The sequence below is a fragment of the Puntigrus tetrazona genome, chromosome 19 (assembly GCF_018831695.1).
Source record: "Puntigrus tetrazona isolate hp1 chromosome 19, ASM1883169v1, whole genome shotgun sequence".
Taxonomy (NCBI): Eukaryota; Metazoa; Chordata; class Actinopteri; order Cypriniformes; family Cyprinidae; genus Puntigrus; species Puntigrus tetrazona.
The window spans coordinates 19,094,994-19,113,451 of NC_056717.1; the positions used below are offsets into that span (position 1 = coordinate 19,094,994).

At 33.9% G+C, this 18,458-nt stretch overlaps 1 protein-coding gene across 3 annotated transcripts in view; it reads left to right on the forward strand.

Moving 5' to 3' along the window:
- trappc9 (trafficking protein particle complex subunit 9) overlaps window positions 1-18,458 on the forward strand; it is a 173,353-nt gene that overhangs the window by 5,380 nt on the left and 149,515 nt on the right. For 2 of the 3 annotated variants that reach the window (XM_043218057.1, XM_043218055.1), the window contains exons 4-9: window positions 746-871; window positions 2,339-2,365; window positions 3,424-3,545; window positions 5,778-5,903; window positions 5,982-6,198; window positions 11,721-11,864. In XM_043218057.1, the coding sequence (XP_043073992.1) occupies window positions 746-871; window positions 2,339-2,365; window positions 3,424-3,545; window positions 5,778-5,903; window positions 5,982-6,198; window positions 11,721-11,864 (762 nt within the window). The remainder of the gene's footprint in view (window positions 1-745; window positions 872-2,338; window positions 2,366-3,423; window positions 3,546-5,777; window positions 5,904-5,981; window positions 6,199-11,720; window positions 11,865-18,458) is intronic. The other variant, XM_043218056.1, reaches the window with a different exon arrangement.

Genomic DNA, 18,458 nt, shown 5'->3' on the forward strand with positions numbered 1-18,458 from the left:
AGAAAAATAAGTAAAAAAAAATAAAAATATATATATATATATATATATATATATATATATATATATATATATAATATATGTATATAGATATTATATTATATTAAGTTTAAAATATATTTACAGCACTTTAAGTGTTTTTACAATGTTTTGTTCTATGGATGTTTTGCCCTCCAGGTCTTCGAGTCACGTGACTGATAACTATGAATAGTATTGATTAACACTATTAATATTTTTTATAAAGGATTTATTCAGTTTTGTTTATTCATCCACTTTTATATTTTCTGTTTTAATTTCATGTCTAAAGTTTAAGTATATTTTAGTATTAAAAAAAAAGTTTAGTAGTTGAATTTTTTGAGTTATTTTAAAACATAAAAGTAAATAAGATGTTAAAAACTTTTCTTATTCATTAAAATTTTCAGTCACCAAGTTTTGGTACTTTTTGAGCAAGTTTTACTAAAAAGGGAAAATTAAAACGAGGGGTATTTATGGGTTTACTAACAAAGCACAAATTAAAGAACACAGATGTAACATCTCATTTCTATATTGACTAATATGCCAGTGCAAAATTATATCCATTACACAATACACATTATATCCAAAAACTCATGTGCTGACCAGTTAACTAAGTTAACAGATCCATTCAACTTTCATCACAATTTCCAACTGCACAAATCCATCTTGCATTAAAACCTGCATGTCCAGCGGTAAATAGTGACCGTGAAATGGTTTGTGCGTTCTTCATCAGCTGCTTTGGAGGGGTTGTGTTCTGCGTCCGTCATCTTCCATTACCCAGGAGGCACTGCGGGGAAGAGCGGAGCCCGCAAACCTGGCGTCTCCTCTGCTGCCGACGCTGGAAAGAGACACAGACCCGGTCAGTGCAGTCAGACACATCTATAATAACACTTTTTTTTTTTTTTTTTTTTATCCAAACAAACAGTATCAAGATGATTTACTTCAATAGCTTGAGAGATTCTGGAGTTCATATTTAATTCTGGTGTTCTTTCCCCACTCACTGATATTCAAGAAAGAGATGTGTGGAAACTGAAATAATTCTTTTATTTACATCATCACTTAATTTGTAAGTGAATAAGCCAGTGAAAGAGTGGGATGTCTGCTCATGCGCTCGATTTCTCAATTTGTCTATTTATTTTGTACAAATTATTATTATTATTATTATTATTATTATTATTATTATTATTATTATTTCCCCCTCCCAAACAAAATGTGATTGTATTATGGTGTAGGTCTTTCCTCTTCTTTCTAGTTTTCTTTTCTGTTTTAAAAGAAATGGCAATGGGGAAAAAATCATATGCATTTAGGCTCATACTAACCTATGTGTAAACCTCAAAACTCTGAAACGTTGTATTTTAACTGGTTAATAAATAAAGCGTATTCATTTACATGTTTCATTCGCTGATTAATGTGCTGTGGTGGGTTTGCCACTGATTTGCATCTACAGTAGTTACAAAAAGGTTTTAGCATTTAGCATCGCATCACGTCAGCGGATCCTATGCACTGTGTAAAAAAAAAATAAAATAAATGTTGACATAACCTAAAAGTACAATGCCACCAGCTTTAGTAGATATTTGAGTTTTCTCGACTTATTTTTGCACAAGATTTTTAGGTTTTCTCAACTTTTTTTTGATTTCTAAGCTGAATACAAGTTAAGGTGGTAGCCTTAAACTTTTTTTTTTCCTTAAAATTTTTTAAATAAAAATGTAGCAATTGTGAAGCGAAATATTTGACTGCTTCCAGCTAAATGCAAGCCCTCTCTCCAACATCGCTTTCTCTATTAAAAAAAGAATCTCTTCTGAATCAGGACAAAAACGGTTCTAAACAAGTATATATCGGTGGGTTTTTAATGTGAGAAGACAACAGAGTTGGATTTTTTTTTTTTTTTTCTTACTGGATGACCTGAATATATATTAGCCAGAAGGCGACAGCTTAAAGTTAAAATGCCTCTGTGATGGATTCGCTTCTTTCAAACATGCGGCTTTTCACTGTACGAGACGTTACGTTAATATATCCAGAACTAAGAGAATGAATAATGTCTTTTAAATCTTGCATGCTTTCCTCAGTGTCTGTTAATAGCCGTTATTTCGAACGAACCCATCACTGCATGTCTGCTCATCCCCACTGCTCTACAGACCGCCCTTCATCACCATCCAGCAGCGTCAGGATCATAACAGACCATTTTGTGCCCTGATATGTGCTGTACTAACACTGCTCACTGCTTGTGCACAAGAGTGAACCAGGCTCTCTCTCTCTGTCTCTCTCTCTCTCTCTCTCTCTCTCTCTGTGTCTCTCCCTCTGTGTCTGTTTATCTCTCCGTCTTCAGGCGCTCAAGAAGTTCTCATTGATCCAGGTACAGTAACACTAGCACGTGTAGCTCAATATACGGCTCGCGTTTGTGCACCCGTGACGTAGTTGTAGTTCTTTGTTGTGCTTGTGCATGTGTGCAGGTGTTTGGGGGGCCTTTGCGTTTCTGATCTGAAAGCAGTGACAATATCTAATAGTGATTTCAGTGCATGGATTTGAATGCTTACCTTTGATTTGGATTTTTAACACTTTTGCAATCATTAGATGGGATATTTGTGCTTTCTTATTTGATTTCTGATGCAGTTGTCATGGTTACGATTATAAAAAAATCAGCAGTGCAGATACTTTCTGATCAGATTGGTTGTTTTTTTTGATGATGACGCTTAACTAAAGTTGTTGGACAGACATTTAGTTTAGATTTTCCTTGCAACATCTGCTATTTGCTGCCACTAGAGGTCAGTGTTTTGGTCTCATTAGTATTTCTTGTCAAACCCGTTAAAGATAAGAGATTAAAAAAAAACCCCAAAATATAAATAAAAAGATTTGATCGTTTTAAATTGATTTCTAATTTCTTTAATGCGGTTGGCCAGGCAAAACCAACAGTTCTCGGGCCAAAAATATTGATTTCCAAAGTGCACTTTCTGAACAGCATATATGAAAAGCCTTTCCAGGAGGTTATTAAAGTTTTAATAAAAAAATGATGCACTGATGAATCATTCCCAATACGACCAGGGACATGGATTAATAGGCTAAATTTGTTCCCTTGTTGCTTTAATAAACATCCTGAACGTGTAATTATTTTTCTCATTCCTCTAAATATGTTTCTTGATGACTTTCATATTTAATTCAAGAGATTGCTTGTCGAGTTCCAGGTCTTGCATCAGACAAATGAACTCATTTGCAGCATCTTACATCTCAGAGCTGCATAATGCAAGACTCTTTATTGTTGTGGACCTTAGGCTTTGTAACTTTTGGAAATAAGGTAACACGAGTAGAAGTGTTACAGTGGCATGCAGTGTACAAAACTGGCTTCTTTTTCTTCTTTGTTTTCTCAGTCTTTCATGGTGCATTTATGACGGCCGTTTCTCTTGTTTTCCTGTCCAGGTGCTCTGACGACCAACGGCATCAGTGCAGACACAAGCACTGAGATCGGCCGCACCAAGAACTGCCTGAGTCAGGAGGACATCATCGAGAAATACAAGGAGGCCATCTCTTACTACGGCAAGGTAATGTCTCCTCGCTCCATCCGAGATGATGTTCTCTGCTGGATAAATTTAGTTCGTCTGAAAGTTCTATCCATGTTTTATTTCAGTACCATTGAGATTTTAGTATAGTTTTTGTTATTATTAAAGTATTTAGCTTTTATATTTTCAGTTTTTATTTACATTTGAGTTAAGGTTAAGTGATTTTTATTGTGTTTTTGTCATTGCTCGTGGTTTGTGTTAATGTTTATTTAGTTTTTGTAATTTTACTTTAGTTTTAGTTATTTTTAATACGTCAATTTAAATAAAATAAACCTTTTAAGGTTTTGCTTCAACAATAAATTTCAAAATGTCAAAAATAAAATCAAGGCTGTAATATTGATTATTTAAAATAATTTAAAATAATTTTAAAATAATTAAAAATGTAATTTATTCCTGTGATGCAAAACAGCAATGTCACACAATCCTTCAATAGTTATTCTAATATACTGAGGCCCAAGAAACTTATTATTAGCAATTTTGAAAACATTTGTGCTTCTTAATTAATATTTAATGTAAATATTTTTGTCTGTGTTCTTTGGTAAATAGAAAGTTCAAAACAACAGCATTTATTTGAATTGCAAGTATTAAAATCTAAATGTCTTTACTGTCAGGTATTAACAAACTGTGATTAAAAACAGCTTTAGGTACATTTAAAGCACCTTTAAAACAGCCTTTGCAAACTCTTTTAATAATAAAAATGTAAATATTTATCGAACATGGCTTTTTAAAAATAATGAGTCTACCAAAGCCTGGTTTTATAGCGATTCTACCCAAGTTATTGGAGTGTACGTACAAATTGCTTCGAGCATAATAACGGCTTTTTAACTGTGGCAAAACCACGTGCAGCTTCTCGTGGCTTATTGTTTTATTAAACACTCAGATTTTCATTATTCATCAGCACACACTCTGAGATTGGAGCTAATGTGCATCTCACTGCAAGTAGCCCCCTAGAGATGATCTAAATTCAGGTATTACAATATCTTTCTGCATGGTGCTTTTAAACTCAGTGTTTCTCGTCTTGAGTGAGGCTCATAAGAGGTTTTGTGGATGGAGCTGCTAATTCAGTCTCTGTTTCACTGATCTCCAACTGCTCATTTCTGCCATATCAGCTGTTCTGCCAGCAGCCAGCAGGGGCCACTGCAGCCTTGTAAATTCAGTACTTTGTGCCACCATCCACTGCTGAGTTTTGATTTTCAAATATGATGACACATGCTGAACATGTAAGAGATGGGCGTACAGCATGACTTTTATTTTACCCGCAGACCTTTTTTTTTTGTTTTTTATATTGTTCGGTAAGTTTTCATCGGCCACTCATAGGCCAGTTTTCACAATCTGAAATGATATTTTAACTTGAGTAAACCAAAACACGTATAGCAGAATGGTTTAAATGACTGGGGTCTGCATGATTTTTATTTTTTTACTAAAAAAAAAAAAAAAAAAAAAAAAAAATGGTGGCCTTTTTATGCGTTTTGCAAATAAAATCTTGTTTTATTTAAAAACAAAAAAAAGTTTAATAAGTACAGTTTTTAATGATTACATTTTATTATTTCTTTTATTAAAATTATTACAATTTTAATTAATTGGAAATTATTATAATCTTTGGTTTCAAAGGGCAATTTTAATAAATTAACATGTATAGCAGAATCATTGAACTTTCAACATTATGTGCCTTAATGGTAATATGTTTTTACTTTATTATTATTATTATTATTATTATATCATCATATAATATCATATAATTTATTATTTAATATATATTATTTTAAAATTATAATTATTTTAATATTTTCTGTTCTGTTATTAAGTTTAAAATCAAAACAAAAAATAATTTAAGTTACATTTTAATTAAAATTACATTAAAATATTTTTTTTTGTCTTTAGTAATTTTTTACATTTGATAAAAATGTTATCATTTATGGTCTCGGAGTGCAGTTCTCGCCATCTGTTATTATGTTGTAACTTTTGAAAAAGCCAAAACATATGTACAGAACTGGTGCATTAAAAGCCCATTTAAATAAAATAATTAGTTAAAATGTATTTTTAAAGCTTGAATTTCTCAAATGGATATATGTGTGGGCCTGGCCATGATTAATTGCGTTCATTTATATATTTTTAAATGATCTTTTTTAAATAAATAATGAACACGCTAAATGAACAGTTTAAGTTGACAGCTCATAACTCATAAAAATCAAAATCTTGTTTTCTGTCTTTCAGTATAAGAGTGCAGGAGTGATTGAACTGGAGGCCTGTATTAAGGCTGTGAGAGTGTTAGCCATTCAGAAACGTGCCATGGAGGCTTCTGAATTCCTGCAGAACGCTGTATACATCAATCTAGGCCAGGTGAGAGGGCTCGCGACAAGTCAGTTTTGGAAGCAGTTCGATCAGGAACGGTCTTTGAACGTTTGTCTATGTGCTCAGCTGTCAGAAGAAGAGAAGATCCAGCGTTACAGTGTGCTATCGGAGCTCTATGAGCTCATCGGCTTCCACCGGAAATCGGCGTTCTTCAAGCGCGTCGCAGCCATGCAGTGCGTGGCGCCCACCATCCCAGAACCGGGCTGGAAGGCCTGTTACAAGCTCCTGCTGGAGACCCTGCCGGGATACAGCCTCTCTCTAGACCCCAAAGACTTCAGCAAAGGTAACACGAGATGTTTCTGCTGGGGCCGGTTAAGTTGTGCTATTATAAAAATTGGTTTTAAAGCCGTTAAGCCTAAATATAGACTTTAGGGGGACTTTGGTCACAAAAATGGTCATTCACAGTCATTGATTATTAGACATTTTTACATTAAGTAGTGAAATAAAAGTGTTTTATTAAACATTTATTTTTTTTAACTGAATGCACTACATTGTGAAAGGGTACACTTTTCCTCTCGACTTTATTATAAATTGTTCTGATTGTATGTCTGGATAGACTCAAGGAAATATGCCTCTCCAAATACTAAAGCAGCATTTACAAATTATTTTGAATTGGCTATTTTCAGTTTTCATTTTCATTCATTTTCGTTTTAGTAATTTTGTTATGTGCTTTTGTCGTTTGTCATTTTTTTAAAAAAAGATATACTTCCCTATACCTTAAATTAATTTCATTTCAGTTTTAGTTTGGTGATTTTATTTTTATTAATTGCCAATGCAAAAGTGATTACTTTTTTGGTGTAATATTTATATTTTAGCTTAAATGTATAAACTTTATTTCGGCTTTACTTTAATTAACCAAAACAGTTAATCTAAATAGTTTCAGTATGAAAGCCTTATTACTCTTCTTTTCATGATGAAGTTTCAAATGTATTTTCAAACTTTTCCGAACATATTTAGAAGTCATTAATATGCAGGCAATGTTATTGTTCATTCATGTTTATATTTATTAGCTCCTGTAGTTAATTACAATTAGGCGCTTAGACTTTTTTCTGTGTCTCAATAATGACAAGAAAACTACTGATCTCACAATTAAGACAAAAAGATCGATGTTTTATACGGTCTAGTTTTGCTCACCTTGCCCTTTGCACATCTGTATCACTATGAGGCATTTAAAAACCCATCAGGAGGCTGGTACAGAGTTGAGTATCTATTTTGCCTGGCTGAAAGGCATTATCCACCTCCATGTCCTCCAGCCTATTTAAGTCAGACTCCTGTTGACAATCAACAAAGGAGTAATGTGCGTGTGAGTCTGGAATAGAAATGCGGCCCGTGTGCATTATGAAGGGAGTGATGTACGTGCCTGTGTCTCAAGGTTTTTGAACCTGGATAATGACACCACCCCCCCATATGTTTGCTCTTTTAATTAGGTTAATGCTGTCATTTTGTTAACGAATGCATGCTATTACTGTGTTTTATTTCACGGTTGTCCTCTCGACCCGTTTCACCGCTGTTTACCTGGCGTCTTTCGCGATACAAGAGCAGAATATGAATAGTATAGATTGCTCATTTTTCTTTAAGTGCCTCAGACTCATAAAAAGCCTTTGGTTGATTTGTAATCTGCCCAGGCGGCGTTGAAGTAACCTTGTCCCTCTTTGTATGCTTACAGAACAGCGTTGTGGGTTTCGAAGGGCTCTTCTCAGGGGTGATATATATATATTTCGTTCAGTCTTTGTGTCGGAAAATGGCGCAGGGAGGCGATCTGACCCTGAGCTGTGATGTCAGACTGTGAGGTGCATCACTTTAGGGTTCTCAACTATATTCTCTTTAATATGAAATCCTCTCAACCTTTTGCCCGACTCTCACATGCATGGAATGATAAAGACGTTTAGCTTCAGACACAGCCTGAGGGGTCTGCCTATATCGTTCAGAATGCCATGAATTGGAAAGGGAAAATCATTACTATTCTTTAAATACGACATAAAAAGGCATTCGCCATATATTTAACCTCCGTAATGTGACACATTACAGAGTGAACAGAATATTTGCACTAAAGATATGTACTAACTAACCGTTTTATTTTGTGCTGCCCCGTGCTTTCTTGAGGAGCCGTGTTCTTTCTTTTGGTAGAAATTGTTGTAGCTGTCACATTGTGGATGTTAAAATAAGAGAAAAGAGTACAGTGACTTATGTCTAGAGACATAATATTTCAGATAATCGAGAACCGTTTAGCAACCACCTAGAAATTGGCATAGAAATACTGTAAAATATTTTAGAAGTGCATAGCAATACCCCTATCAACTGCATAGCAATGCTGTAAAAATAGTTTAGAGCACTGCATAAAAACATCTTGGCAACCACCCCGACGACTATATTGAAATGCTTTAAAAAACCCTTTAGAATTGCTTAGCAAGTACATAGCAACACCTTAATAACCACCCCTGGCAATGGTATAGTAGTGCTCTAAAAACTATTTATAACACCTTATGAAGTGCATAGCAACTCCCTGGCAACCACCAGAAACCCATAGCAACATTAAAAACCATTTAGAACCCCCTTAGCAAGTGCACAGCAACTCCATTACAATAAACCCTGACAGTGGCATAAAAACAGTTTCTAACACTTTATGAAGTGCATAGAAACACCTTGACAACCACCCAGACAATGGTGTATTAATGCTCTTAAAATCATCTAGAACGCCTCTGCAAGTGCATAGCAACACCTTACTGGGTGGTTGCCAACACACAGAATTTTTTATTTCACCTGGACTTGAAGTAGGGTTTATGAGTGTGGTCTCAAAAAACTCTTCTTACATTTTTTTTCTGTGTTAATATCAGGCAAAAAAGCTGATTTAATGTGGTTTTGATGCATTGAGTCAGTGATGCCATTGAGAGCAGGAGGTGGCTGCCACTGCGGTTGGGTCATGGAGACCCCTCACGTGTGTCCACTGAAGCTGAAGGGTGACCCTGGCTTACTGAAGCTTTAAGTGAAAGAGAAGAGGGCTCGGGTCAATAGAGACACCATGGAGTGCAGAGAGAGAAGAGAAAATGGGTTTTTAATTGGCCTGGGAGTTCTCGAGCTCAGCTCTCTTTACGCACAGAGAGAGCGAATATATCATCAACCTCTGATTGATTGCGTTTAGCTCAACCATTGTGCACTGGGATTTAGAAAGTCCAGTGAAAACACAAAGACCGAACAGAGAACTGCAGCAGCCCCTGGAGAACCGTAAAACGCTTCCTGGAGACTTGGAGGCCTGTTTGCACCAGCCGTTATGATCCCTGATCTACAGAGGGTTGTATTATTTCTAGCTGAAGAGGGAGTGAAGTGGCTGTTTTTTTAATAAATGGCAGCTAAATGTGCAGCAGCTGTTATAAATAGTGAATTTTTATGGGGTGATGTGTTGTGAATGAATGTTGGGTGTACAGAAAAATCAAAAGTGCATGCTTTTTTTTTGGTCCAAGTAAGGTAATTTATTATTATTATTATTTTTTTTTTAAATCTTTTTTTCTCCTTAAAGGTGCAGTATGTAAGCTAGCAGTTGGAATTGGTACTACAAATTCTGACTAAAATAGAATTACTGGCTATAGCATTATTTTTCAGAGAAACAGTAAACATGACATGTTTCCTTAAATATCTGAAAACATATTTTTTTACGCTTACATACAGTACCTTTTAAACGTATAAAAAGTACTTCCTCATGCATGGATCAGATATGTTTTTTAATTATAATTTAAGTATATCAGTAATATAGTGCGTATATAAATAATTTGTATTGATTTGATCATAATTTTAATATTAATTGTGCTAAATTAACTGTTATTAATATTAAACTATCCCGTTTGGATGTCAAGGTAGCAGTAAGCTTATACATGTTGCATGTCTTATTTCAATTATCTGATTATGCCAGATTTTTCTTATCCACGCAGACGATATTTACAGCCTGTATCGTCACCTAATATGTTTCTGATGTTGCTGATATGCTGTATTATCTTCTGATGGGTGTCTGGATGCCAAATACGTATGGAAATTATATGCAGATAAGGTTATGTTTAATGAAACAGTTTGCTTTTTATCAATTTATAGTTGCTTCCAGGAGGAAATTAAGCTTGTGCATTTACTTTCTGTTAGATTATTATTTTTTTTAACATATGCATACAAAATTAGCTTACGCTCCTTATGCACAATTTGTGTACAAACAGGGCACCACAATAAAAGAAACGGGTGGGTGGTGACGGGGTATGTGTGATTTGTTTTAAAAAAGAAATAATATTTTTTAAATATTTATTTGTTTTATTTGGATTCTGCTGTTTGTGTGCATGCACGTTTTAGCCTGAGAGGTTTATGCATAAGTCATGCATCGGGAGTGGGGCATACTACAACATAAATTTTGCATATTGATACCACCGATCTGTTTGTTGCATACGGTTGCGTTTGCCAAATTCTTTCTTCACTTTTAAAATCACACATTTGGAGGGAAAAAAAAAAAAAATCATGGGAACTTTGACCGTGCAGGCCATGATTCTTCAACTGTAAAATCAAAAGCGAGCATGCTTTTCTAAAGCGCTGGGTAATATTATCCCAATGGCCTTTTTTGTTAAATAAAATTTAATTTCATCCTGATCACATTTGCTATTTAGGACAAGTGTCTGCAATGTTGTATGACAGCGAAACGAAACTAAAAAAGTTTTGCGTTTTTGTCTAAGCCTCCCCTTTTCATATTTGAATTCTAGAAACGTACGCTTCAAATGCATGTTTAACAAAACATGGCTTGATCTTTTAGTAAGCAAGAGATGATCGCTTCTTGTTCGAGTACATTGAATTGTGGCATATAGTGTGTATGATTGACATTTTAACATTTGCAATAGGTTATACATGAATCCCATGCCTTTAAACTTCAACTAAACTTTTTTTTTTTTTTTTTTTTTTTTTTTTTGGAACTTTTGATTCCAGTTTATTGATCAAAAAGCCTTAAACAGCAGAAATGTCGCGGTTTTTGGTTCCTTTGCTTTGATGTGCAGACAAACACTCTCTACTGTAAAGCTTAGTGTGGATTTGCATGATTTGAGAGTAAGGTGAGTGTGAAATAGACGGTCATGTGAGCGGCAGAACTGTGTGGAGTGATAAATCCTCGCAATCGCTCCAGAGCTGCCGCTTCATTCCTCAGGAGCAGCACGGATCAGCTTCACCTCTCTCTCTCTCTCTCTCTCTCTCTCTCTCTCTCTCTCTCTCTCTCTCTCTCTCTCTCTCTCTCTCTCTCTCTCTCTCTCTCTCTCTCTCTCTCTCTCTCTCTCTCTCTCTCTCTCTCTCTCTCTCTCTCTCTCTCTCTCTCTCTCTCTCTCTCTCTCTCTCTCTCTCTCTCGTGTGACAGCCGTGCGAGTCGCCTGATGAATGAGTTTTGTAACTCCGCTGTTGAATGATGTAATTTAAGACTGTAAATTTTATGACGGCTTTCTGACAGTTTGAGCGGAAAAAAGATGTTGTATGTACAAACAAAACTTGATTGTGTTTGACCTTCCCATCACATTATATTTCGTCGGTTAAAGGGGACCTAAAAAACGAGGTTTTGATGGACAGTTGTTGTCAAGAAGTCTTAAAGGCCTCTGAAAATGGTTGTTAAAAAAGCTTAGGCTAAAAGAAACTTTGGCTAACATGAATTTCAGGAGGGGGGGAAAAAAGCTGCAAGCGTTAAGAATAGGCTACGCTGAGAAAAAGTCTGAAGGTGGAAACACAAAGGCTCATGTGAAGCAAATCCATCAAAAGTGTTGTTTTGTGTGTTTTTAAATGCATTCTCCTTCTCTCTGTTCGTAGGGACTCATCGCGGGTGGGCGGCAGTACAGTTACGGTTGCTTCATGAGCTGGTTTATGCATCTCGTCGTATGGGGAACCCAGGACTGTCTGTCAGACATCTCTCTTTCCTGCTGCAGACCATGCTGGACTTCCTCTCTGACCAGGGTAAGACATGGAGTGCACGCACAAACCATTTTTTTGTTCCTTAAAGGGATAGTTCACCTAAAAATTAAGATTTGCTACAAAATGCACTTTGTAGATGAGTTGGACTTTTCATCAAAATAGATGGGGGAAATATAGCATCCCATCACTTGCTCCCAGATGGATCTACTGCAGTGAATGGGTGCCGCCAGAGTCCAAACGGCTGATTAAAAACATGACTATAATCTACACAAATTCAGTCCGTAAGCGAATGCCTTGTAAAAATGAAAAGCCCTCTTTTTGTAATCCTCCAGTGAAAAAGTCATCTTGTCTGAATCAGGAGAGAAACGCGCACATATCAGGCAAAAGAAAACAAACGCTGCTTGTAGATGCCTTCAGAACGTTTAGACACTCATCATGTACCCAGAGACATTCAGACAGACAGACGGCACTCATCTAAAAGACATGAGATGAAAAGAAAGACAGCGAGGATAAAACGTTCACTAGAGTGCGTTTATGTAGATTGATTCTGCTCCGGTAAAGACTTGTTATTGTATTTTCAGGGCAGTATTTTATTGAATCGTCATATTATACCTTCAGTCGTACTCTTTTTAGAGGGTCATCTCACTCTCTGCGCAGTGACTTATTTTCTTTATTTCTTTCAAAGTCTGTCTGTGAATTTTGAATGCAAGGTCAGGGAAGCTACTTTTAAAGTGCTTTTCACCAAGGTATTCAAAATAAAAAAAGACAAATTATAGTCAAGTTGCTGTTTTGAAAAAATAGCTGCCTAATAAGAGTCTCTAACAAAAAATAAAACGGTTTTAAAGCTCCTTGAAAGGGTAACTGGTTTAAAAAAAAAGCACAATTATAATGGTGAAATATAATATAAAATACACACACACACACACACACACACACACACACACACACACACACACACACATATATATATATATATATATATATATATATATATATATATATATATATATATACACAAAGAAAAAATATGTGTGTGTATATCTATTTTAATTGTACTAATTAGTGATTTTTTCTATTAATTGTAGTTTAATTATTTAAAATTATATTAAATTAAGTTAATAACTGTTAAATAAAATATTAATAGCATTAATAATTTTTTATGAAATAAAAAGTATGTATATTTAAGTGTATATTTAAAATATTAAAATACTTATTTGACATGTAATAAAGATTTGAACTGTTTTAGAAGTAATTTCTAAATAAAGCTTTTTTTTATCCTACAGAATTTTATCCTATAGTGTTTAAAAGAAGAGCTAGATTTGAATTTTAAAAACCGACACCACTAAAAAATATGTATCGGTGGCTATCATTTCTTAAGTTAAGGACGCATGTGCTTATGTGTGTTCGCATGTGACTCTGTGTGGTGTGTTACCTGGATTTTCCTGAAAGCCTCCATGTCTTTGCAAAGAGATTGATGTTGTTTTTTTGTTGCTCAGCCATGGTCCACTTCACAGTGTCCTGTCCCCACAGAGGTGTGTTGTAATCCTGTCTGCCTCACACACACACACACACACACACCGGTCGGGCTTGCAGCTCTTGGGTATTGAGCTCTGTCAAGCTTATCATTTCCTACCAGACAGAACAAATCCAGAGTTCCCTCGGCTGAGCTCAGGGATTGGTTGAACGCTGTTTTCAACACAGTGTCAGAGTAACAATGGCTCCCTGTGTTCTGATAAAACCCATTTCTGCACTCCTCTCTCCTCTGAGAGCCAAACGAATCACTCTTATTTTGTCTAACGAGCAATGTGATCTGTTTTCGGTCGTTTAAATGGAATTTCGGGCCTTCTTTCGGGAGTTTATACGGGAGCATGAATCTTTCAAGTTGCACCAGATGTTTAACAAACAAGTATGTGATAATATTATGCAATCTGACGTTATAATATTTTACATGCTTATTAACTCAAATAAGCCTTTCCTTATGCATTCCTTTCTTTATGGTTGAGAAGGAAAGCGTTTGCTGTTATTATCTTATAGACATTTCATTGAATAAAAAAAAACAGTCTGAGAAAATGCTAAAAATAAACCTTGTAGCCAGTTCTTGTTAATGTTTTGTAGACCTCTAAAGACTATTTTACCTTCTTCGCCTTCGTCTTCTATATTTTCATTGGATTGGACTTTGTGTTCTTACTAATGACTAAATATTAATTGTCGTATTTTTGCCCTCCCACTTATGCTACGTTTAAGTCTGGTTCCCACAGTCCTGCATTTTTATGCTGTCCTAGGTGTCACAAAGTTCTTTATTCTTCTTAATGTCAAAAATTAACGTAAAATTAGCAGTTGCTTGCAGGCTTCGTTATAAGCTGTGGTTTTCTTGTTTTTACATAAACCATAATTTTTGCAGATTTTTTATAATTTATACAATTTATTTGTTATGTATTTGTGAGAAATATTTCTTATTTACTTTTTTTGGCCTAATTTTTTATTTTATTATAATTGTCAGTTTTCAGTACTTTTCTCAGAACAGTTTTCATGCTATTTTTGCATTGTTTAAGGCACTTTCCATGAATAAGATACAAGCATGGACCTTATATATATATATATATATATATATATATATATATATATATATATATATATATATATATATATATATATATATATATATATATATATATATATATATATATATATATATTACTTAACTTTGCATAAAAAGAAAAAATAGTTTGTTTATTCTCAAATACTTGTTTTCATAAATTTGTTTATTAACATAAATTTAATGTCATCATTATTTATCATGCTTTTATACTTATAATTTTATGAGAAGAAAATAAATAAAATAAAAAGTATTAACATTTTTGTCTCGTAGCTGACAGGAGGCTGATCACATGACCTCTTCATTCCCATTGGCAGTTGCTCTGCATTCGCTTAAAGTTAGACCTTTCTCAGCTTGTTCAAGTAGCTGGAAGTGCCTACGTACTGTTAACAATGCTAAAATTTGACATTTATTGCTGTAAATGTATAATTACACATCGTTTTATGGCTGTAAGTCCAGAGACTTTAGGGATGCTACTCTTATTTACTGTTCAAATGTAGTTTTTTCTTTTTTTAAAGCTCAAATGTTATTTAGTTATGGGTTAAAAAGTATAAATTTTATTTATTGTTTTAACTAATTCAAGTCAGTTTGTGTGAATAGTTTCAGTAATCCGGTTAAAATGAAAACATTTACCTTTTTCTGACAATATTATTAGAATGTTGCAGGTTGCATTATATATTGCTTATGGTTTTAATAGCCGATTTATAACATTTGCACATAACACATTAACAGGAACTGTTTAGAGCAGCAATTGTTCACAAGTCGGACATCGCTAGCACAGTTGTTCAGTCCACCTGAATTAAAAGAGCTGAGGTGAGGTCACCTGCCACTTTTTGTGATATTTATCGCTGAAAGCAAGTCAGATGGCAGTCCTCCCCGTTACGCACTGCTGTATAATGACTAATAATTTCCTGTTAGCGGCAGTAGTTAGAAACGCCCTCAACACAAAGACACTGGAGAACGGAGGCGTCTGATTTAAGAGCGTCTGCTTGACATGGATCCGGACTCTTGACGGGATAACAGAGCGGGAGATTCGGAGAGTTTCTTTTAAGTTAGCGTCTTTTTCAGTCCTGACAGAATGATATTAGAAGAAAAGATGGGGTTGTTTTATTCAAGGCAGAGCTTTGTAGTGAACAATTGCTCTGCCTACAGATAACAGGTGGATGCTTGTGTTATGAAGTAATTAATGCAGACAGAGAGAAAGAGGTGGAGAAACGTATTTACAGATGTGGCAGGTACATTCTTCTAGAGACTAGATGGAAGAGAAAACGATGAGGTTGTAGATAATGGTAGAAAGGGAAGTTTATGTGTGGTTCTTTATACTATATTAATTAATTGTATATTTTCCATGCTATTTCTGAATTGTTACAGGCACTTTTTATAATTAAGAAACAGACTCCTTAAATATTATATTAGCTGTTATTATGCAATAGAGTCAAGTGAGTATGGAACTGGTTTTTAGATATTAACTAACTTAAATGTACTTAAAATTAAAGTACAGTTTATGTATGCCTGTATTTTAATGAACACTAATATTCAACAGTTTGGGGTTATTGCAATAAAAAACAACAACATTTTATTCAACACAAATGCATCACATTCTTAAGAAATAACACTGTAGCATTTTCAAATTTTTAAATAAATGTAGTTCTTTTTCGATTTATCAATCCTGAAAAAAAATCACATTTTTCTCCAATATTTGAAGGAGAAAAATTGTTTCAACATTGTTCATAATAAAAAAAATGTTTCTTGAGCAGCAAATCAGCATATTAGAATGATTTCTGAAAAAGCATGCGATACTGGACTAATGATGCTGATTTTGCAAATTTGAAAATATATTAAAACATAAAACAGTCATTTTAAATTGTAATAGTACTTGTTTTACTGTGACTTTGATGGAATGGACACAGCCCTCGTTGAACAAAAGATACTCATTTTGAGACAAAACATCAAAAATTATATTAAAATAATATTTTATTTCTTTTATTCTCCTTTCTTAAGAACTGCTATCAGATAAGGTTCAGATAAATGGAACTTTTTAGAGTCCACCGAAGGAAAAAAAAGACATTGGTCGAGCAAATCTGATTACAAGTCGGTCTCTGAACGGAACAACGATGTATGTAGTTCTTAAGTGTTTGCTGTAATTGACTTCTCTGTGAAGGAAGTGTTGGCTACAAGAAAAATGTCTCAGCCTGTCAATCAAGTTTCAGTGGCTAAAACAAGTCCTGCAATACATTATTACTCCCCCCTTGAATATTTGTTTTCAGTGGTAAAATGTTAAGTGTGTTGCAAGTGCAGTTTCAAGTTGTTTTTAACTAAATCTTCCCCAAGATTAGGAGTTTATTTTCAGTTAAACGGATAGAAATGATGGGTAAGAGACTGAAAGAGCCTAGCAGAACAGACCGAGAGTGACGCAGAAGAAAAGAAAGCGATGTTGTCGGCTAATTAGTTTTTTGTCAAGTTTCATTTGCCAGAGCTCACATGTCAGCAGGGTTGTGTTGTCTGCACGGAGCAGTGTGAAATGAGCTATTTGAGGTATGTGTTCGCCTGCTATTTTTGACAACGTTTGTGAAGACAAATCAAGAATGCCAAATAAAGAGCTTCATTTAGAGAGCTGGCGAACGCACTTGAGAAATTCTCACCGGATGAAAGGTGTAAATTGCAACACAGAGATTCATTTTCGGCTCCGCTCCGATGTCTGTGGTGTTAATTTAGTTTTATTTAGAAGTTAGTAGCACATTTTGTGAATGGATGTGTTTAAATGACCTGGCAAGGCATTACCTGAAGGAAACTTGTTAAAGAGACACTTTAATTTCGTAAATGTGAATTATATTAATTGTCCAACTCTTTGTTTTTTTGTTTTTATATTATAATATATATATATATATATATATATATATATATATATATATATATATATATATATATATATATATATATATATATATATAATATTATATATTATATAAAAATCAAATGCAGATTTGTTTCATAATTTTAATAGTTTTATTGAATAATTTATTAAAATTAAAATGTGTATATATGTGTGTGTATATATATATGTATGTCATGTACATTGCAATGGAAAAAGATAAAGTATTATTAAAGTTATAAAATATTTTTAATTTGACATTTTGGTATTTTAATGAGAAACACACACACACACACACATATATATATATATCTTTTTTTCTTTTCTTTTAATGAACACTAGTATTCAACAGTTGTAAAAGGTTATTGCAACTTCACAAATGCATTACATTACTGAAATAACACTGTAACATTTTCAAATTTTACAAAAAGCTTTTTAAATTATTATTATTATTATTATTATTATTATTATTATTATTATTATTATTATTATTATTATTATAGATGCGATCTTAGACACTGGCTGCGTTAATAGACTGCTTTCACACTAATGCACAGATCTGTGTTCTGTTTTGTCCTATTCTGAAAACATGGTTTACATCAATTTCGTCCCGCAAAAGATGCAAGTGCATTTAACTGCTCCGTGAGCTTTGGGACAAAGACAAAGTGCACATGAAATCTGTCTGTTTGTTAGCTTCATGCATCTAATACATACTGCATTACAAACTGCATAAATAAAAGCATATAAGTAAAAGACTAATGCCATGAGACTAGTGCCATATGCAGATTTTGAAATAAATTATTTATTTTTTTGGTTATGGATGCAGAATTGTCCATGTACGCATCAAAATGCATCAATTAATTTTGACATATATATATATATATATATATATATGTATATATATGTATATGTATATATATATATATATATATATATATATATATATATATATATATATATATATATATATATGTATGTATGTATGTATGTATATGTGTATATGTATATATATGTATATGTGTATATGTATATTTTTGTTTAGACTCATTAAACTGAATTAAAAAACGTGGCCCTTCTGGCTTCTGTGGCTTTGAGCTAATCTCACTCTCATACAGCTTTAAACAAACACACTCACAACCTTTACAGCCCCCAAAAACTACACACTCAC